We start from the raw sequence: 22,478 nt of genomic DNA, 5'->3' as shown, positions 1-22,478 counted from the left end.
CTGTGCGATCCTCATGAGACGAATCCAGTCGCACACGTGTGATGATACTCCAGTAGGTGCGCAATTTCATTAGAAGACGCTTGTAGGGAACTGTGTCAAAAACCTTCAGGATATCTAAAAATACGGTATCGACGTGGCGTGTTGCAGGCAGCAGCGCGGGCCCGTCGTCCGCCCACAAGAGCCGCGAGTCGCGGCCGCCGGCCTCTTCGTCTTCGGCCCCCACCTCCGCCCCCGCCCCCGCCGGCGCGATGCCGCTGTCGACGAGCCGCGACGAGTTCCTGCACGCGGACGCCATCGAGTACGGCCGCAAGGGCGGCTGCTTCGTCTCGACGGGCCGCGCCCTCGCCTTCGTCTTCGCCGCCGTCCTGTTCGCTGCGCTCGTCGGCGTCCTCGTCTACTACTTTGGCGTCGCGGTACGTCACTCCCATGTTTCCCCCATAAATAAATAAATAAATTTCAAACCAATCTCAGTTTGCTGAACACGACAGTGTAGCCAAACTTTTTTCTTGAAAGCAGGTGGGTTTTATTCGGGATGTGTCTATATTAAGTATAAACGGCTCTAAAAAGGATTAAAAACTTAGTGCCAAAAGTCTGAAGAGAGATCATGATACAATTGTACTGAATAAACTTAATTAACTTACAAATTTAAAGAAATATCCGTAGCCATAATTGATCATCTCAAAAGAAATCGTAACAGAGCTAGACTAGGGATAGGGTTACTATAAAACGGGGGTTGCCTAAACATTTGAAAACTAAAGAACTTGTTCTGTTGTTAAGGAAAGTGAATCTATACTAACGTATCAATTTTTATTCAGTCCGCCCCCGGTAGCTGAATGGTCAGCGTGACGGATTGTCAATCCTCTGGGCCCGGGTCCGGGAAATTTTCTCCGCCCAGGGACTGGGTGTTGTGCTGTCTTCATCATCATCCTATCATCCTCATCGACTACAGGTCGCCGAAGTGGCGTCAAATTGAAAGACCGGCACCTGGCGAACGGTCTGGTCTGCCCGACGGGTGGCCCCAGCCATACGATTAAATAAAATAAAATGTTTATCCAGTAAACTACCAGTAACAGAAGAATCAGCAATTGAAGACTTAAAAGCTTGTCAAAAAAGTAATTTTAACATTAACACAACATGACAAACTTGAAGTAAAAAAATACCTCAACCGAAATGAGAAATAATGGTCATTCTACGGTAAATACCAGATTTAACTAACATTAATAAGACACCAGCTAGAAATCTACCAGAAATCGAACCCTCTACATGCGTCTTAATAGCAAAAGATGAACTAAAATGTTCCCCAATTAACCAAAAAACTCAAGTTTTGAAAACATACTAAGGAGATGATAATAATAACCAAACTCAACAATAGAGGAAAATAATATTAACAAAATTATAAACGCTAAATAAATCCAGTAAAAAGGCATAAAGTATCTAAAATATAAAAACTTAAATACCAACCGATAAATCCTCAGGTTCATAACTGCAAGCGAAAATGAAAAGCAAGCCGGCCAGTGTGGCCGAGCGGTTCTAGGCGCTTCAGTCTGGAATGCTGCCTCGAGCGTGGATGTGTCTGGTGTCCTTAGGTTAGTTACGTTTAAGTAGTTCTAAGTTGTAGGGGAATGATGATCTCAAATGTTTAGTCTCATAGTGCTCAGAGCCATTTGAACCATCAAAAGCAAAGGAGGTATCTATCAAGAATCAAACTGAACACAAAAAGATAAAGAAACAAAACTAGCTAATGAGCCTTAGAACATAATTATGTCTTAAACCTATAGACACAGAAAAGTTAGTGATAAGATGGTTAATTCGCTGAACCTCTAGCAATATTCATTAAAGAACAAATTAAAAGGAAATTAACCAACACCAAAACAATATCTAATTGTATTTATGTCATTATTAGAAAAGCTGCAAAACATAAAATCCAAACTCGAAACAAACTTAGAAGACTGAATGAATCATCAGTTCTTACGTAATAATCACTGTGGGTTCTAAAACAGTTGCAAATAAATTCTTCAATGTATAGACAACCTGAAAAAAACCCAAAGAAATCATCATCAGAGCAAACTGTAGAAATTAAAATAGAACAACCTTGAACCAATTCACTGAGGGAAAAACTCATACAAGCTACATAATCTACTGGCCATTAAAATTGCTACACCACGAAGATGACGTGCTACAGACGCGAAATTTAACCGATAGAAAGAAGATGCTGTGATATGCAAATGATTAGCTTTACAGAGCATTCACACAAGGTTGGCGCCGGTGGCGATACCTACAACGTACTGACACGAGGAAAGTTTCCAACCGATTTCTCATACACAAACAGCAGTTGACCGGCGTTACCTGGTGAAACGTTGTTGTGATACCTCGTGTAAGGAGGAGAAATGCGTACCATGACGTTTCCGACTTTGATCAAGGTCGGATTGTAGCCTATCGCGATTGCAGTTTATCGTATCGCGACATTGCTGCTCGCGTTGGTCGAGATCCAATGACTGTTAGCAGAATATGGGATTGGTGGGTTCAGGAGGGTAATACGGAACGCCGTGCTGGATCCCAACGGTGTCGTATCACTAGCAGTCGAGATGACAGGCATCTTATCCGCATGGCTGTAACGGATCGTGCAGCCACGTCTCGATCCCTGAGTCAACAGATGGGGACGTTTGCAAGTCAGCGTCCATCTACACGAGCAGTTCGACGACGTTTGCAGCGGTATGGACTATCAGCTCGGAGACCGTGGCTGCGGTTACCCTTGACGCTGTATCACAGACCGGAGCGCCTGTGATGGTGTACTCAACGACGAACCTGGGTGCACGAATAGCAAAACGTCATTTTTTCGGATGAATCCAGGTTCTGTTTACAGCATCATGATGGTCACATCCGTGTTTTTTAGACATCGCTGTGAATGCACATTGGAAGCGTGTATTCGTCATCGCCATATTGGCGTATCACCCGGCGTGATGGTATGGGGTGCCATTGGTTACACTTCGCGGTCAGCTCTTGTTCGCATTACGGCACTTTGAGCAGTGGAAGTTACATTTCATATGTGTTCATATGTGTTGGCTCTACTCTCCATTCAATCCCTGCGAAACCCTACATTTCAGCAGGATAATGCACGAATACATGTTGCAGGTCCTGTACGGGCCTTTCTGGATACAGAAAATGTTCGACTGCTGCCCTGGCCGGCACATTCTCCAGATCTCTCACCAATTGAAAACGTCTGGTCAATGGTGGCCGAGCAACTGGCTCGTCACAATACGCCAGTCACTACACTTGAACTGTGGTGTCGTGTTGAAGCTGCATGGGCAGCTGTACCTGTACGCATCATCCAAGCTCTGTTTTGACTCAATGCCCAGGCGTATCAAGGCCGTTATTACGGACAGAGGTTGTTGTTCTGGGTACTGATTTCTCAGGATCTATGCACCCAAATTGCATGAAAATGTAATGACATGTCAGTTGTAGTATAATATATTTGTCCAATGAGTACCATGTTTATCATGTGCATTTCTTCTTGGTGCAGCAATTTTAATGGCCAGCAGTGTATTTATATGAAGTATAAACAGCTCTAAAAAGGATTAAAAACTAAATACCAAAAGTCTGAAGGGAAATCATGATACAATTTTATTAATTAACTTACCAAATTTAAAGAAATATCTGTAGCCATAATTGACCATCTGAAAAGAAATCATAACAGAGCTAGAGTAGCAATAATGTTACTATATATAACCCCTGTTAAGTAATAATCTTTGTTCGCCTAAACATTTGAAAACTAAAGAACTTGTTCTCTTATTAAGTACAGTGAACCTATACTATCGTATCAAATTTTATTCAGTAAACTACCGATAACAGAAGAATCAGCAATAAGACTTATAATCTGCTTGACAGAAAAGTAATTTTTTCACTAACACCACATGACAAACTTGAAGTAAAAAAATTACCTCAACCTAAATGACAAATAATGGTCGTTCTACGATAAATACCAGATTTAACTAACATTTATAAGACACCAGCTAGAATTCTACCAGAAATCGAACCCTCTACATGCGTCTTAATAACAATAGATGAACCAAAATGTTCGCAAATTAACCAAAAAACTTAAATTTTGAAAACATAGAAAGGAGATAATAAGAACCATACTCAACAATAAAGGAAAATAAAGAATATTAGCAAAAATTTAAACGCTAAATAAAACCAGTAATAAGGACAGCAAGTATCTAAAATATAAAAACTTAAATAAACACCAACATGTAAATCCTCAGGTTCATAATTCCAAGCGAAAATCAAAAGCAAAGGAGGGATCTATGAAGATTCAAAGAGAATACAAAAAGATGAAGAAACAAAACTAGCTAATGAGCCTTAGAACATAATTATCTGTTCTAAATCTATAGAAACCGAAAAGTTAGTGATAAGATGGTTAATAAGCTGAACCTATAGCAGTATTCACTAAAGAACAAATTCAAAAACTCAGCAGACTCAAATTAAAATTAACCAGCACCAAAACAATATAGAATTTTTTTATGTCATTATTACAACAGATGCAAAACATAAAATGCAAACTTGAAAGAAACTTCAAAGACTGAACCAATCAGCAACTCTTACGTAATAATCAATGAGGGTTCTATAATAGTTGCAAATAAATTCTTCAATGTATAGACAACCTGAAAAAACAAATCATTATCATCAAAGCAAACTGTAGAAATTAAAATAGAACATCCTTGAACACATTCACAGAAGCGAGAACTCTTACAAGCTACATGTATTAATGAATCATAAAAATCGAGATAACATACCATGAACTCAAATAAATCGGAAAGCTATAACAGCAAACGTAATATAAATCACAATAATTACCAACCCAAAAAATTAAAGGTAGTAATACCTGTATATATTCAATTTTTCTAAACTCAGACAAAAAATAGTGATCCCCTTCTCTTTTGGCTGCAGATCCCTATTTTTCAACATAATCTCCATTGATTGCGACGGCCTTACTCCACCTTACTGGGAGGGCCTGTATGCCGACATGGTACCACTCTACTGGTTGATGTAGAAGCCATTGTGTTGGTGCATAAATTATCTCCCTGTCACCTGTTGTGACTGACAATTGTTTTCCACAAACACAACTTCCATTTACGTAAGTTTACAAGATTGATAACTGAACAACAAAAGAATGGTAACAATAACGATGCCAGTAAAAGGCGGCAAACAAAAATTCACTTCTAATTTTCCAAAAAGGTTCGTGGTGACACACACCCAGTAGTAAATTCCAATTCAGAGATGAAGACATAATCTTCAGCGGTCTATGTCTACGTGGTCGGCATCCGAAGTGAACTGAACTTGGGGCTGGTTCTAGCCCCTAATAGCTGTCTCTAGCCAGTCAGGTTTTGGCGTAGTGATACTGCAGGCAGTGGATCGAGCTCCCCTTACAGGAAGCAGTGCTCAGAATGTCTGTTTCCATTATCTTGAATGTAAATAGCGGATGTTAACCACAGTGCTTTCGGTACGCCTTGGGCATAGACAACCTCGTCCTCTGTGGTGTAATATGGGTTGCCGGCCCTCAGGGGCTACCTTGGCTCTGGCATAACATCACCCAACTACTGCTTCCCGCGGAGTGCATCCTTCATTCGACCAAACAGATGGAAGTCAGAAGATAAAGAGCTGGGCTGCAGGTTGGAGAGGAAGAACACTCCAATATACACTCCTGGAAATTGAAATAAGAACACCGTGAATTCATTGTCCCAGGAAGGGGAAACTTTATTGACACATTCCTGGGGTCAGATACATCACATGATCACACTGACAGAACCACAGGCACATAGACACAGGCAACACAGCATGCACAATGTCGGCACTAGTACAGTGTATATCCACCTTTCGCAGCAATGCAGGCTGCTATTCTCCCATGGAGACGATCGTAGAGATGCTGGATGTAGTCCTGTGGAACGGCTTGCCATGCCATTTCCACCTGGCGCCTCAGTTGGACCAGCGTTCGTGCTGGACGTGCAGACCGCGTGAGACGACGCTTCATCCAGTCCCAAACATGCTCAATGGGGGACAGATCCGGAGATCTTGCTGGCCAGGGTAGTTGACTTACACCTTCTAGAGCACGTTAGGTGGCACGGGATACATGCGGACGTGCATTGTCCTGTTGGAACAGCAAGTTCCCTTGCCGGACTAGGAATGGTAGAACGATGGGTTCGATGACGGTTTGGATGTACCGTGCACTATTCAGTGTCCCCTCGACGATCACCAGTGGTGTACGGCCAGTGTAGGAGATCGCTCCCCACACCATGATGCCGGGTGTTGGCCCTGTGTGCCTCGGTCGTATGCAGTCCAGATTGTGGCGCTCACCTGCACGGCGCCAAACACGCATACGACCATCATTGTCACCAAGGCAGAAGCGACTCTCATCGCTGAAGACGACACGTCTCCATTCGTCCCTCCATTCACGCCTGTAGCGACACCACTGGAGGCGGGCTGCACAATGTTGGGGCGTGAGCGGAAGACGGCCTAACGGTGTGCGGGACCGTAGCCCAGCTTCATGGAGACGGTTGCGAATGGTCCTCGCCGATACCCCAGGAGCAACAGTGTCCCTAATTTGCTGGGAAGTGGCGGTGCGGTCCCCTACGGCACTGCGTAGGATCCTACGGTCTTGGCGTGCATCCGTGCGTCGCTGCGGTCCGGTCCCAGGTCGACGGGCACGTGCACCTTCCGCCGACCACTGGCGACAACATCGATGTACTGTGGAGACCTCACGCCCCACGTGTTGAGCAATTCGGCGGTACGTCCACCCGGCCTCCCGCATGCCCACTATACGCCCTCGCTCAAAGTCCGTCAACTGCACATACGGTTCACGTCCACGCTGTCGCGGCATGCTACCAGTGTTAAAGACTGCGATGGAGCTCCGTATGCCACGGCAAACTGGCTGACACTGACGGCGGCGGTGCACAAATGCTGCACAGCTAGCGCCATTCGACGGCCAACACCGCGGTTCCTGGTGTGTCCGCTGTGCCGTGCGTGTGATCATTGCTTGTACAGCCGTCTCGCAGTGTCCGGAGCAAGTATGGTGGGTCTGACACACCGGTGTCAATGTGTTCTTTTTTCCATTTCCAGGAGTGTAGTTCTGTGAGCTTCTCTTAGGTGCACAACTTGTATGAGACCTTGCGTTTTCATAGCAGAAAAGAAGTTCATTTGCATTTTTGTGGCGACGAACATGCTGAAATCGTGTCTTCAGTTTGTTGAGGAAACCACATGACACTTAATAGTTGGTCGTTGCACCATGAGGGAGGACATCAAACAGAATAACCCCTTCATAGTGTTGCCACACTTCACCAGTTGTGGGTACGACTTCGTACTTTTTCTTCAGAGAAGAGGTGGCGTAGTGCCGCTCCGTGGATTGCCGTTTAGTTTCCGGTTCGAAGTGATGAACCCATGTTTCATTAGCTGCGACGATGTCCGAGAAAAAATTTTCACGTTCAGCCTCGTAACACGCAAACAATTCTGCACAGATGGTCCTCCGTTGGCCTTTAAGGTCTTCCATTAGGTGTGGAGGAACCCAGCGGTCACACACCTTTACAACTGCTGGACCAGTGTGTGAGCACTACCAGCAGAGACGTTCAGTGGTGCTGCCATCACCTACAACGAGGGTGTCCGCACGTTCCAGCATTCCAGGAATCAGCTGTGGTGCGGGTGGCCTTCATGCGGGAGATCGAACACGTTTTCGCGACCTTGTTGCGGTACAGTTTTTGTTCACTACCAGGTATCCGGAGACATACTACAAGTGCTTATGGGCACCTGCGATGCTCTGGTTTTCCATCAAAAGAAACTCTCGAGTTGGAACGCACCTCCATTACGGACACCATTTTGAAGGCTACCTGTAGCGCCGCCACCTACCGGAACTTACTGAAACTAGAAGGGGTGAAGCGAGAATATTCCATGATGTCCCACAGCAAATTCCACACTTTTCAACTGAATCGGACCCAGAAAAGAAATGTGTTGCAATTAAATGGCCCTCGTTTAAGGGGCTCCGGAACGCCCTATACTTGCAATGTTAAAATAACGCTTATAAATTACATCTTTCCTCACAAAGTATTTGAGGTAGGAAGTTGAACTTTTTACAGATTATTTATTAGAATATGGGCCACAACTTAACACAGGGATTTTACAAAATTTTAGTTCAGTTATTAAAGATGATTTTTTTCAATTGTAATGAAAATTCACAACATTTTCTTGCAATTTTTTATTTATATATTCAAAAATATACAGTTTTTTGGAAAAAGGCTGTGTTAAATTATGCATAAGGTACTGTGTAACATTTACTGAAAGTTTGAAACAAATATGTTTCGAAGATCCTTAGAAAACATGTAATTAGTTTGAGAAAATAAAAGTTTTGGGAATCGAGCGACAAAGATTGGATTAACTTTTTAGTGCATTCCAGGTCCATAGGATGGATTATCTTCATCCTCTGCAAACTCCTCCTCCAGCTTCCTCTTGTTCCTCCTCCTGTTTACTCTTGCTTGTATTTCTAGACTCTTTACAGCCCTGTCTGCAGCCCGAAGGCGTTCCTTGTCTAAAGCAAGCATCGCTCGTACCATGTTAGAACCTATCTTCATTCCCATATTTCTAAATACCTTTGGCTTTCCAACATTTCTCCTTTTCTTAAAAGCCTTCAGAGGGTTTCTAATAACTTTACTTTTACTCATTATTATACTTCAACAAAACAGAGACTCAAGAAACAGAATTAATTGCGAATATTTTCGAGATAACGACAGAGTAAATAAACATGAAACAATCGACAATCACACCAGCGATATATATTGAACCATCACAGGTTAGCCACAACACATACTTTATCTCACATCACTAAAATGTACCTGATGAACACGGACGTTAATAATAACACCATTTGACAGCAGTTTAACAGCGCCACAGTGAGTCACGCCCATGTAGAATACATTTCAAAAAAAAAATTAAAAATAGTTGTAGTCTTCGGAATGGAATAAATTATATATCTATTAAAAGGTAATAGTCTGCAGATTCAGAAAACGCAAAAAAGTAAAAATTGAACTTTTCATGATTTTGAGCCTTTCCGGAGCCCCTTAATTGCGTGTGGCTCAGTGGCCAAGTGGTACCTTCAATTATACGCCACTTTGGCGACTTTGGTGTTGCCCTCTCATGGCACCTGGGAATGAACAAACAGCTGTCACATCACGGCATGGACATCCACGTGCCACTACAATGCGAAGCGTCAAAGGAACAATCTACTATAACACATTTTTGCCTGTGGAGAGAGATATGACCGACGAGTTGCAACATCGGTTTTAGGTCACAAACAGAACTTGAAAGACGCCATATGGTATAAGTTGGATTACGTATTTGGTGATTTTTATAGCAAGTGTTGTATGAACATAATCTGGCCGGCCGATGCGGCCGAACGGTTCTAGGCGCTTCAGTCCGGAACCGCGCTGCTGCTACGGTCGCAGGTTCGAATCCTGCCTTGGACATGGCTGTGTGTGATGTCTTAGCTTAATTATGTTTAAGTAGTTGTAAGTCTAGGGGACTGATGACCTCAGATGTTAAGTCCCATAGTTTTTATAGCCATTTCAACCATGCACGAGGACATTGATCTCACTAAAACGCGTCGTTTTAGGTACGATTTGTTATAATGAAATGACGGGAAACTACGTATTTGTACTTAAAAGGCTTTCCGTAATTGATACTTTTCGTGTCATAATTTACGTGATATGATATTATAGAGTTTCAGCGCACATCGTAATGGTTATTTATCAAAAACGGCGATGCAGGTGAGTCTGGAAGGTGGAGATAGTGTCAGTAACTTAAATGAAGTCGGTATGCAGATGTTACCATAGATTCGAAGTGGACGTGGTTTGTCCTTCTCTCGTCATATGGTAGTTTTTGAAGCTAGTCTTTGAAGATAATTTAACATGGGGGTTCTTTGAAAAATACAAAATAGAAGTGCCTGTGTTACTAAGAAGTATTTGCATCGTACTTCGTAATAACACAAGCACTGCTATTTCGTATTCATTTGCCAATACCAGACTCCCAATAAATACAGGGTGTTCGAAAAGTCTTTCCCTGATTACATAAATTGATAACTCAGGCTAGAAGTAAGATAGAAATATGAAACTGGTGTCTAATTGTTTACAAACTATCAAAGTTTTTTTCACACATCAGTAAACTTCCACATGAGCACCCTTGGTAGCACGTAGCACATCTAGGCGATATTCAATTTCCGTCCACACATTAGCCAACATCACTGGAGGGATCGATTCAACGACTGTGGTTATCCGTTGCCGCAGGGATCTGGTACACGTGTTCGGTAGACCTCGTCCTTGACATAACCCCATAAAAAGAAGTCTAATGGGGTTATGTCAGGAGAGCGACCATTTCATCGCCCAGGAAATGTCATACCGAGCTAGGCACGCACGTCCAAACCCCAATGAGGTGGTGCACCGTCTTGCTGAAACAAGACATCGCGGTGATACTGAAGCAGCTGAGGAACAGCATACAGTTGGAACATGTCCAGATACACTGCAGATGTGATGGTAGCCTCAGCGAAGAAGAATGGCCCGATAATTTGATCGTGCAATAGCGCGCACCATTCACCTTTGGACTGTCTCTGGTGCTCTCCATGACCTCGCCAGGGGGTTGTGAACTCCAAATGCGCACATTATGGCTATTCACTACTCCACTGACAAAGAAGGTCGCTTCGTCGGAAAAGGTAATTCGTCTGAGATAACCATCATCGTCCTCAATACGTGATAGCATTTCGACCGCAAAGTCATATCGACGTGTACTGTCATTGGGCAACAAGGCCTGAACGATTTGCACATTGTATGCACGAAACAATAAACGTTTGTGTAAAATGCCATGGAGCTTTTTGGCATCTGTAATTCACGTCAGGCCCTGCGCACCGATTTCTTCGGACTTCGCAGAAAAGACTGCCTTACAGCTTCCACCCTGTCTGCTGAGGTTCTTGGTCGACCAGACCTCGGAAGGTCAGTAACCGATCCTGTGTTCTTGAACTTCTCATACCAGGCATTAACGCTCTTGACATCTGGTGGATTCCTTCCAAATGTTGTCTGGAAGTGTCTCTGCACTGTGGTTGGTGATCGTGTCTCATGGTACCACAGGACACACTGTGCCTTCTCCTGATTGTTTAACATGGCTTCTTGGGCAGTGCACCTCATCCACTACTACGTACTGCGAACCTAAAACAGAAAAAAAAACTTTGATAGTTGTAAACAATTCGACACATGTTTCAAATTTGTGTCTTACTTCTAGCCTGAGTTATAAATCAGGGTAAGTCTTTTCGGACACCCTGTATGTCCTTCCTGGACGGGAATATACGTAATGTACACGTTGTAGCACATGGACGACGACATGTGTGGGTTTGGATCTGGACGTGATTCGAGCATGTAAAGCAGGACCTCTGGGTTCGAGTCCCGATCCGGCACAGACTTTCATTGACGTCATTCTGCTATAGAGCCGATGGTAGTTCATATTCGCAATTGCGAATACATTTCCTGTATTGTATGAAAAGGTTGGATTCTGCGAATGGGCTTCTATGACTCATATTGTCAGAAAAATGGTAAAATATGTAGTATTGGTAACTACAAGCTGACTTTAAACCCACACATCGTCTCTTACGAATATCCTTTTCCGAAACCTTATCATTTGTTCAACAGTTGCCACTAGGATATTGTGCGTGTTTTGTGTATTGAACCGGGGACCTCCGCGTGACCGCTACGGTCGCAGGTTCGAATCCTGCCTCGGGCATGGATGTGTGTGATGTCCTTAGGTTAGTTAGGTTTAATTAGTTCTAAGTTCTAGGCGACTGATGACCTCTGAAGTTAAGTCCCATAGTGCTCAGAGCCATTTGAACCGGGGACCTAGAAACGACGGAGAGGCTTCGTCACGCCGTAGCCCTCAGTGGTTCACAACTGTGGTTCACCCCTCCGTCCGGGAACGTTTCATACCAGACGATTGTAATCCTATTGTTTGCGTGGTAGAGTAATTATGGTGTAGGCGTAAATGGAGACAGTGTTTGCGCAGCAATCGCCGACATAGTGTAACTGAGGCGGAATAAGGGGAACCAGGCCGCATTCGCCGAGGCAGATGGAAAACCGCCTAAAAACCATGCACAGGCTGGCCGGCACACAGGACCTCGACACTAATCCGCCCGGCGGATTCGTGCCAGGGACCGGCGCGCCTTCCCGATCGGGAAGCAGCGCGTTAGACCGCACGGCTAGCCGGGCGGGCCCGCTAGGATATTACTTTCCCCTACACCGGTCTACCAGTGCACGAAGTATTCGGTATGGACAGCCACTGAAAACACACAGTTGGATTGATTGTGGTTTATAGTGTAGCACACGTACCTGGTGTTTGAAAACGTCGTATTGAAACCGTTTTAGAAGGTCTAGTGCGTTGCTGTTTTCGGAGGTATTTGACAATCTAAAGCTAATTCTTGATCCAACATTAGAAAGATTTCGCCCACATACCGTCGCAGATCTTTGAGTACAGACATAAGAAACTGATACGTGTACATTTACAATGAAATAAAGGAAACCTCTGTGAAGTGTATGGCAGAGAGTACTTCCCATTGTACCACTTACTAAGTTGTATTCCCATTCCATTTACGTATGGAGCGCGGAAACCTTAATTTCTTAAACGCCCTTGTATGCACTGTAGCTGGTCTAACTGTTGTGTCTAGACCATACAGCCCAGACACAATGCTGTAGCCGATAGGGCACGCAAGGCTAACGCAGACGGGCGTGAAGTCTGGAACATGAGACTTATAAATGCACTAAAGAAAAATACGTAGCCTTTTTAATACTTAACTTTATTCTCTTGTTGGAATACATCTCTCCTGCAGACTCGTAAGCTATTGGCACTGATACAAATGGCGCCTTGCTAGGTGGTCGCCATTTAACTTAGCAGAGGGCTATTCTACTGTCTATCTCTCGGCAAATGAGAGCAAGGCTTAGCACGTCCAATCGCTAGCTATGTTGTCCGTACAACTGGGGACGAGGTCTCCTCAGTCTCTCGAGACCTGCCTTGTGGTGGCGCTAGGTTTGCGATCCCACAGTGGCGACACGCGGGTCCGACATGTACTACGGGACCGCGGCCGATTTAAGTTACCACCTAGCAAGTGTGGTGTCTAGCGGTGACACCACACTAACCGTGTTCTGCGATCCCTACGGGATCAATATGTAGCGGATTGTGGTGAGTTAGAAAATCCTCAGTTCTTCGAAGAATAGAATTCTCATCTATGAAACAGTGTCAAACGTCTGATTACTTTACAAATGTGTTGATGTGTTAAATAGAAAGTATGCAAGCCAGGAAAAGTTTGAAATTACGTTTAAAGTTTGTTGGGGGACGCTAAAATGGATGCACATACTGTGGGTAATTTGCGCTCCATTTTAGGAGAAAGTAAGTTTTTTCCGCATATCAGTGTTTATGACGTCATATCTCTCGAACAATGTGTCGTATGGAGATACGGTCAGTGGTATATGTGGGAACTGTTTGCGAAATGTATTGCGAGCAGTAAATAAGTAATAAATTAAAACGTCGTGCCTCATGTTGAAGTTTTACTGCGTGCCATTTTAGCAGAAGTTAGTTCATTTAGTGTGGTACCCCGTACAATCATATGTTGTATGGTAAGTGTAGGTGTGGTACTGAGTCACTTGGTTTATGGAAGTCAAGAAGTACTCCATCTACCAGACTACACTTTGACCAATGGCGATTAAAATCTGACGTGAAAGATGTCCGAGTTGGGTTTCACGTCATCGATTTTTTTAGAGTAATAAAAAATCACCTTTCCTAAATATACCCTTCTCACTGCTGTGATTTTTGCAAAGCGAGTATATGATATTACTGTCGTCCTTTTTCCCATCCACAGACTTATGAAATTATACCTCTATAGTAAGCGGCCAACCCAGTTCAGGGTTCAGTTACAGATAGTCTGTGTAACGGTTTGCAGGGGCAAGAAAAATTTGATTGCAATATTTGGTGTAATCATTGACAGAATTTAGAAATTTAAAACGCTGTCGTAATGTATTCATAAAGAGGTACAATATTATGTTAAAAGTTTAATACAGTAAGTTCTACACTTAGATAGTTTGCATATACCGACACAGCGTTAACTCACTGCCCACAAATTACCATACCGTATGTGAGGGTACTGGTGTGTAGTATCTGTAAGTGGTTGGAGGGCGACAATGCCCAGGGGCGCAGAGAGTCGCAAGCAGAGGCAGTTGTTGAGAGGCTGTGGAAGGAGTAGGCTGCGTGAGCCAAAGGCGGTTGCGTAGCGAAGGATTTATCTCTGTTTAATAGCAGTGGCACACAGTTTGAATAATAGTGTGTTTATCTTTGTGCAGTGTGATAAAGGAAATAAATTGAATTTTACCAGTTCTTAATGCGTCTCCATCAGTTAGTACAACACCATTGCATTTAACAGTGAACGAAGTCTCGATGCACACGGTCAGCTAAAACAAGAGGAATGTAACATAATAATGATTAATTAACCCATATAATCTCCAAGGAGACGGGAGCTTATACATAGTCACCCAGTGTTTCATAATTAGAGCACATAGCGACTTCAACAAACTACATACAGTTTCAAACCTTTTCTAAATCTTTTGTCGCTTACGAGCTTAACGTCAAATATTTTAAACATCCATTCATTTGCGAATTAATCATACTTTGCAACTTCTTTTATATAGGGTGGCAATACTCAGGGATGTGATAGGAATGATAAATCGAAGCAAAAACTATAGTAAACATGGGGTCTAAAAAGTATAAGAGATACGAGCACTTCGATAGTGTGAAACAAACCCCTTCCACGGCAAACTCTTTGCTTTCCATATCTTGAGGGGTGGTAATATGGATTAAATCCAGAAAATATGGGCTCTAAGAGCTGTGTTACTTGTTGATCTTCGCTGCTCTGAAACACCCCTCGTCTATCGAACACGTGTACAGAGCTCTTGATGTCTACATTTTAGAGCACACTTATATTTGAATCTTTTGCTTCGATTTATCGCTCTTGTCATATCCATGACGCTAACCGTTCCTCCTGCGGCACAGTGTAGGTGGGAGTCCGATTCTTTAAAGAATCGGGAGTTCACTGGTTATTACGAGGGTCTTTCGGAAAGTAAAGAACGTTTTGTTTCGACATTTGATCGTGTTCCCCCACTACCTCTGTCGACCGATCACTGACCTCGCTACTCGTCCACTTCAGTTTGGCAGTAGCTACTATCCACGACGGTTGCTTAATGCTTAGCCGTGCGACTTTAAATTGTGCGACGAAATACACTCCTGGAAATGGAAAAAAGAACACATTGACACCGGTGTGTCAGACCCACCATACTTGCTCCGGACACTGCGAGAGGGCTGTACAAGCAATGATCACACGCACGGCACAGCGGACACACCAGGAACCGCGGTGTTGGCCGTCGAATGGCGCTAGCTGCGCAGCATTTGTGCACCGCCGCCGTCAGTGTCAGCCAGTTTGCCGTGGCATACGGAGCTCCATCGCAGTCTTTAACACTGGTAGCATGCCGCGACAGCGTGGACGTGAACCGTATGTGCAGTTGACGGACTTTGAGCGAGGGCGTACAGTGGGCATGCGGGAGGCCGAGTGGACGTACCGCCGAATTGCTCAACACGTGGGGCGTGAGGTGTCCACAGTACATCGATGTTGTCGCCAGTGGTCGGCGGAAGGTGCACGTGCCCGTCGACCTGGGACCGGACCGCAGCGACGCACGGATGCACGCCAAGACCGTAGGATCCTACGCAGTGCCGTAGGGGACCGCACCGCCACTTCCCAGCAAATTAGGGACACTGTTGCTCCTGGGGTATCGGCGAGGACCATTCGCAACCGTCTCCATGAAGCTGGGCTACGGTCCCGCACACCGTTAGGCCGTCTTCCGCTCACGCCCCAACATCGTGCAGCCCGCCTCCAGTGGTGTCGCGACAGGCGTGAATGGAGGGACGAATGGAGACGTGTCGTCTTCAGCGATGAGAGTCGCTTCTGCCTTGGTGCCAATGATGGTCGTATGCGTGTTTGGCGCCGTGCAGGTGAGCGCCACAATCTGGACTGCATACGACCGAGGCACACAGGGCCAACACCCGGCATCATGGTGTGGGGAGCGATCTCCTACACTGGCCGTACACCACTGGTGATCGTCGAGGGGACACTGAATAGTGCACGGTACATCCAAACCGTCATCGAACCCATCGTTCTACCATTCCTAGACCGGCAAGGGAACTTGCTGTTCCAACGGGACAATGCACGTCCGCATGTATCCCGTGCCACCCAACGTACTCTAGAAGGTGTAAGTCAGCTATCCTGGCCAGCAAGATCTCCGGATCTGTCCTCCATTGAGCATGTTTGGGACTGGATGAAGCGTCGTCTCACGCGGTCTGCACGTCCAGCACGAACGCTGGTCCAACTGAGGCGCCAGGTGGAAATGGCATGGCAAGCCGTTCCACAGGACTACATCCAGCATCTCTACGATCGTCTCCATGGGAGAATAGCAGCCTGCATTGCTGCGAAAGGTGGATATACACTGTACTAGTGCCGACATTGTGCATGCTCTGTTGCCTGTGTCTATGTGCCTGTGGTTCTGTCAGTGTGATCATGTGATGTATCTGACCCCAGGAATGTGTCAATAAAGTTTCCCCTTCCTGGGACAATGAATTCACGGTGTTCTTATTTCAATTTCCAGGAGTGTAGAAGTACCTGTGTTACTAAGAAGTATTTGCATCGTACTTCTTAATAACACAAGCACTGCTATTTCGTATTCATTTGCCAATACCAGACTCCCAATAAATACAGGGTGTTCGAAAAGTCTTTCCCTGATTACATAAATTGATAACTCAGGCTAGAAGTAAGATAGAAATATGCAACTGCTGTCTAATTGTTTACAAACTATCAAAGTTTTTTTCACACATCAGTAAACTTCCACATGAGCACCCTTGGTAGCAATTAGCACATCTAGGCGATATTCAGTTTCCGTCCACACATTAGCCAACATCACTGGAGGGATCGATTCAACGACTGTGGTTATCCGTTGCCTCAGGGTTTCAAGATCTGGTACACGTGTTCGGTACACCTCGTCCTTGACATAACCCCATAAAAAGAAGTCTAATGGGGTTATGTCAGGAAAGCGACCAATTCATCGCCCAGGAAAGGTCATATCGAGATAGGCACGGACGTCCAAACCTCAAAGAGGCGGAGCACCGTATTGCTGAAACGACATCGGGGTGATACTGAAGCAGCTGAGTAACAGCATACAGTTGGAACATGTCCAGATACACTGCAGATGTGATGGTAGCCTCAGCGAAGAAGAATGGCCCGATAATTTGATCGTGCAATAGCGCGCACCATTCACCTTTGGACTGCGTCTGGTGCTCTCCATGACCTCGCCAGGGGGTTGTGAACCCCAAATGCGCATATTATGGCGATTCACTACTCCACTGACAAAGAAGGTCGCTTCGTCGGAAAAGGTAATTCGTCTGAGATAACCATCATCGTCCTCAATACGTGATAGCATTTCGACCGCAAAGTCATATCGACGTGTACTGTCATTGGGCAACAAGGCCTGAATGATTTGCACTTTGTATGCACGAAACAATAAACGTTTGTGTAAAATGCCATGGAGAGAGCTTTTTGGCATCTGTAATTCACGTCAGGCCCTGCGCACCGATTTCTTCGGACTTCGCAGAAAAGACTGCCTTACAGCTTCCACCCTGTCGGCTGAGGTTCTTGGTCGACCAGACCTCGGAAGGTCAGCAACCGATCCTGTGTTCTTGAACTTCTCATACCAGGCATTAACGCTCTTGACATCTGGTGGATTCCTTCCAAATGTTGTCTGGAAGTGTCTCTGCACTTAGGTTGGTGATCGTGTCTCATGGTACCACAGGACACACTGTGCCTTCTCCTGATTGTTTAACATGGCTTCTTGGGCATTGCACCTCACCCACTACTACGTACTGTGAACCTAAAACAGAAAAAAAACTTTGATAGTTGTAAACAATTCGACACAAGTTTCATATTTGTATCTTACTTCTAGCCTGAGTTATAAATCAGGGTAAGTCTTTTCGGACACCCTGTATGTCCTTCCTGGACGGGAATATACGTAATGTACACGTTGTAGCACATGGACGACGACATGTGTGGGTTTGGATCTGGCCGTGATTCGAGCATGTATAGCCGCAACGGTAAGGACGACCGCTCGCGTAAAGCAGGACCTCTGGGTTCGAATCCCGATCCGGCACAGACTTTCATTGACGTCATTCTGCTATAGAGCCGATGGTAGTTCATATTCGCAATTGCGAATACATTTCCTGTATTGTATGAAAAGGTTGGATTCTGCGAATGGGCTTCTATGACTCATATTGTCAGAAAAATGGTAAATTATGTAGTATTGGTAACTACAAGCTGACTTTAAACCCACACATCGTCTCTTACGAATATCCTTTTCCAAAACCTCATCATTTGTTCAACAGTTGCCACTAGGATATTGTGCGTGTTTTGTGTATTGAACCGGGGACCTCCGCGTGACCGCTACGGTCGCAGGTTCGAATCCTGCCTCGGGCATGGATGTGTGTGATGTCCTTAGGTTAGTTGGGTTTAATTAGTTCTAAGTTCTAGGCGACTGATGACCTCTGAAGTTAAGTCGCATAGTGCTCAGAGCAATTTGAACCGGGGACCTAGAAACGACGGAGAGGCTTCGTCACGCCGTAGCCCTCAGTGGTTCACCCCTCCGTCCGGGAACGTTTCATACCAGACGATTGTAATCCCATTGTTTGCGTGGTAGAGTAATTATGGTGTAGGCGTAAATGGAGACAGTGTTTGCGCAGCAATCGCCGACATAGTGTAACTGAGGCGCAATAAGGGGAACCAGGCCGCATTCGCCGAGGCAGATGGAAAACCGCCTAAAAACCATCCACAGGCTGGCCGGCACACAGGACCTCGACACTAATCCGCCCGGCGGATTCGTGCCAGGGACCGGCGCGCCTTCCCGATCGGGAAGCAGCGCGTTAGACCGCACGGCTAGCCGGGCGGGCCCACTAGGATATTACTTTCCCCTACACCGGTCTACCAGTGCACGAAGTATTCGGTATGGACAGCCACTGAAAACACACAGTTGGATTGATTGTGGTTTATAGTGTAGCACACGTACCTGGTGTTTGAAAACGTCGTATTGAAACCGTTTTAGAAGGTCTAGTGCGTTGCTGTTTTCGGAGGTATTTGACAATCTAAAGCTAATTCTTGATCCAACATTAGAAAGATTTCGCCCACATACCGTCGCAGATCTTTGAGTACAGACATAAGAAACTGATACGTGTACATTTACAATGAAATAAAGGAAACCTCTGTGAAGTGTATGGCAGAGAGTACTTACCATTGTACCACTTACTAAGTTGTATTCCCATTCCATTTACGTATGGAGCGCGGAAACCGTAATTTCTTAAACGCCCTTGTAAGCACTGTAGCTGTTCTAACAGTGTTCTGCGATCCCTACGGGATCAATATGTAGCGGATTGTGGTGAGCTAGAAAATCCTCAGTTCTTCGAAGAATAGAATTCTCATCTATGAAACAGTGTCAAACGTCTGATTTCTTTACAAATGTGTTGATGTGTTAAATAGCAAGTATGCAAGCAAGGGAAAAGTTTGAAATTACGTTTAAAGTTTGTTGGAGGACGCTAAAATGGATGCACATACTGTGGGTAATTTGCGCTCCATTTTAAGAGAAAGTAAGTTTTTTTCCGCATATCAGTGTTTATGACGTCATATCTCTCGAAAAATGTGTCGTATGAAGATACGGTCAGTGGTATATATGGGAACTGTTTGCGAAATGTATTGCGAGCAGTAAATAAGTAATAAATTAAAACGTCGTGCCTCATGTTGAAGTTTTACTGTGTGCCATTTGAGCAGAAGTTAGTTCATTTAGCGTGGTACCCCGTACAATCATATGTTGTATGGTAAGTGTAGGTGTGGTACGGAGTCACTTGGTTTATGGAAGTCAAGAAGTACTCTATCTACCAGACTAAACTTTGACAAATGGCGATTAAAATGTGACGTGAAAGATGTCCGAGTTGGGTTTCACGTCATCGATTTTTTCAGAGTAATAAAAAACCACCTTTCCTAAATATACCCTTCTCACTGCTGTGATTTTTGCAAAGCGAGTATATGATATTACTGTCGTCCTTTTTCCTATCCACAGACTTATGAAATTATACCTCTATAGTAAGCGACCAACCCAGTTCAGGGTTCAGTTACAGGTAGTCTGTCTAACGGTTTGCAGGGGCAAGAAAAATTTGATTGCAATATTTGGTGTAATCATTGACAGAATTTAGAAATTTAAAACGCTGTCGTAATGTATTCATAAAGAGGTACAATATTATGTTAAAAGTTTAATATACACTCCTGGAAATTGAAATAAGAACACCGTGAATTCATTGTCCCAGGAAGGGGAAACTTTATTGACACATTCCTGGGGTCAGATACATCACATGATCACACTGACAGAACCACAGGCACATAGACACAGGCAACAGAGCATGCACAATGTCGGCACTAGTACAGTGTATATCCACCTTTCGCAGCAATGCAGGCTGCTATTCTCCCATGGAGACGATCGTAGAGATGCTGGATGTAGTCCTGTGGAACGGCTTGCCATGCCATTTCCACCTGGCGCCTCAGTTGGACCAGCGTTCGTGCTGGACGTGCAGACCGCGTGAGACGACGCTTCATCCAGTCCCAAACATGCTCAATGGGGGACAGATCCGGAGATCTTGCTGGCCAGGGTAGTTGACTTACACCTTCTAGAGCACGTTGGGTGGCACGGGATACATGCGGACGTGCATTGTCCTGTTGGAACAGCAAGTTCCCTTGCCGGTCGAGGAATGGTAGAACGATGGGTTCGATGACGGTTTGGATGTACCGTGCACTATTCAGTGTCCCCTCGACGATCACCAGTGGTGTACGGCCAGTGTAGGAGATCGCTCCCCACACCATGATGCCGGGTGTTGGCCCTGTGTGCCTCGGTCGTATGCAGTCCTGATTGTGGCGCTCACCTGCACGGCGCCAAACACGCATACGACCATCATTGGCACCAAGGCAGAAGCGACTCTCATCGCTGAAGACGACACGTCTCCATTCGTCCCTCCATTCACGCCTGTCGCGACACCACTGGAGGCGGGCTGCACGATGTTGGGGCGTGAGCGGAAGACGGCCTAACGGTGTGCGGGACCGTAGCCCAGCTTCACGGAGACGGTTGCGAATGGTCCTCGCCGATACCCCAGGCGCAACAGTGTCCCTAATTTGCTGGGAAGTGGCGGTGCGGTCCCCTACGGCACTGCGTAGGATCCTACGGTCTTGGCGTGCATCCGTGCGTCGCTGCGGTCCGGTCCCAGGTCGACGGGCACGTGCACCTTCCGCCGACCACTGGCGACAACATCGATGTACTGTGGAGACCTCATGCCCCACGTGTTGAGCAATTCGGCGGTACGTCCACCCGGTCTCCCGCATGCCCACTATACGCCCTCGCTCAAAGTCCGTCAACTGCACATACGGTTCACGTCCACGCTGTCGCGGCATGCTACCAGTGTTAAAGACTGCGATGGAGCTCCGTATGCCACGGCAAACTGGCTGACACTGAGGGCGGCGGTGCACAAATGCTGCGCAGCTAGCGCCATTCGACGGCCAACACCGCGGTTCCTGGTGTGTCCGCTGTGCCGTGCGTGTGATCATTGCTTGTACAGCCGTCTCGCAGTGTCCGGAGCAAGTATGGTGGGTCTGACACACCGGTGTCAATGTGTTCTTTTTTCCATTTCCAGGAGTGTAGTAAGTTCTACACTTAGAAAGTGTGCATATGCCTACACAGCGTTAACTCACTGCCCACAAATTACCATACCGTATGTGAGGGTACTGGTGTGTAGTATCTGTAAGTGGTTGGAGGGCGACAATGCCCAGGGGCGCAGAGTGTCGCAAGCAGAGGCAGTTGTTGAGAGGCTGTGGAAGGAGTAGGCTGCGTGAGCCAAAGGCGGTTGCGTAGCGAAGGATTTATCTCTGTTTAATAGCAGTGGCACACAGTTTGAATAAGAGTTTATGTTTGTGCAGTGTGATAAAGGAAATAAATTGAATTTTACGAGTTCTTAATGCGTCTCCATCAGTTAGTACAACACCATTGCATTTAACAATGAACGAAGTCTCGATACACACGGTCAGCTAAAACAAGAGGAATGTAACATAATAATGATTAATTAACCCATATAATCTCCAAGGAGACGGGAGCTTATACATAGTCACACAGTGTTTCATAATTAGAGCACATAGCGACTTCAACAAACTACACACAGTTTCAAACCTTTTCTAAATCTTTTGTCGCTTACGTGCTTAACGTCAAATATTTTAAACATCCATTCATTTGCGAATTAATCATACTTTGCAA

The 22,478-nt window shown here is 45.2% G+C and overlaps 1 protein-coding gene across 1 annotated transcript in view; it reads left to right on the top strand.

Moving 5' to 3' along the window:
• Positions 1 to 238: 238 nt before the first annotated feature.
• Positions 239 to 22,478, top strand: part of LOC126214857 (aminopeptidase N-like) — a 235,715-nt gene continuing 213,475 nt past the window's right edge. The window contains exon 1 of the mRNA XM_049941492.1: positions 239 to 413. Within this exon, the coding sequence (XP_049797449.1) occupies positions 249 to 413 (165 nt within the window). The 5' untranslated portion in view covers positions 239 to 248. The remainder of the gene's footprint in view (positions 414 to 22,478) is intronic.

This window comes from Schistocerca nitens, chromosome 12, assembly GCF_023898315.1.
Source record: "Schistocerca nitens isolate TAMUIC-IGC-003100 chromosome 12, iqSchNite1.1, whole genome shotgun sequence".
In the NCBI taxonomy this organism is placed as follows: Eukaryota; Metazoa; Arthropoda; class Insecta; order Orthoptera; family Acrididae; genus Schistocerca; species Schistocerca nitens.
The sequence above is the reverse complement of the archived record's forward strand: the minus strand, read 5'-3'. Positions and strand labels throughout refer to the sequence as shown.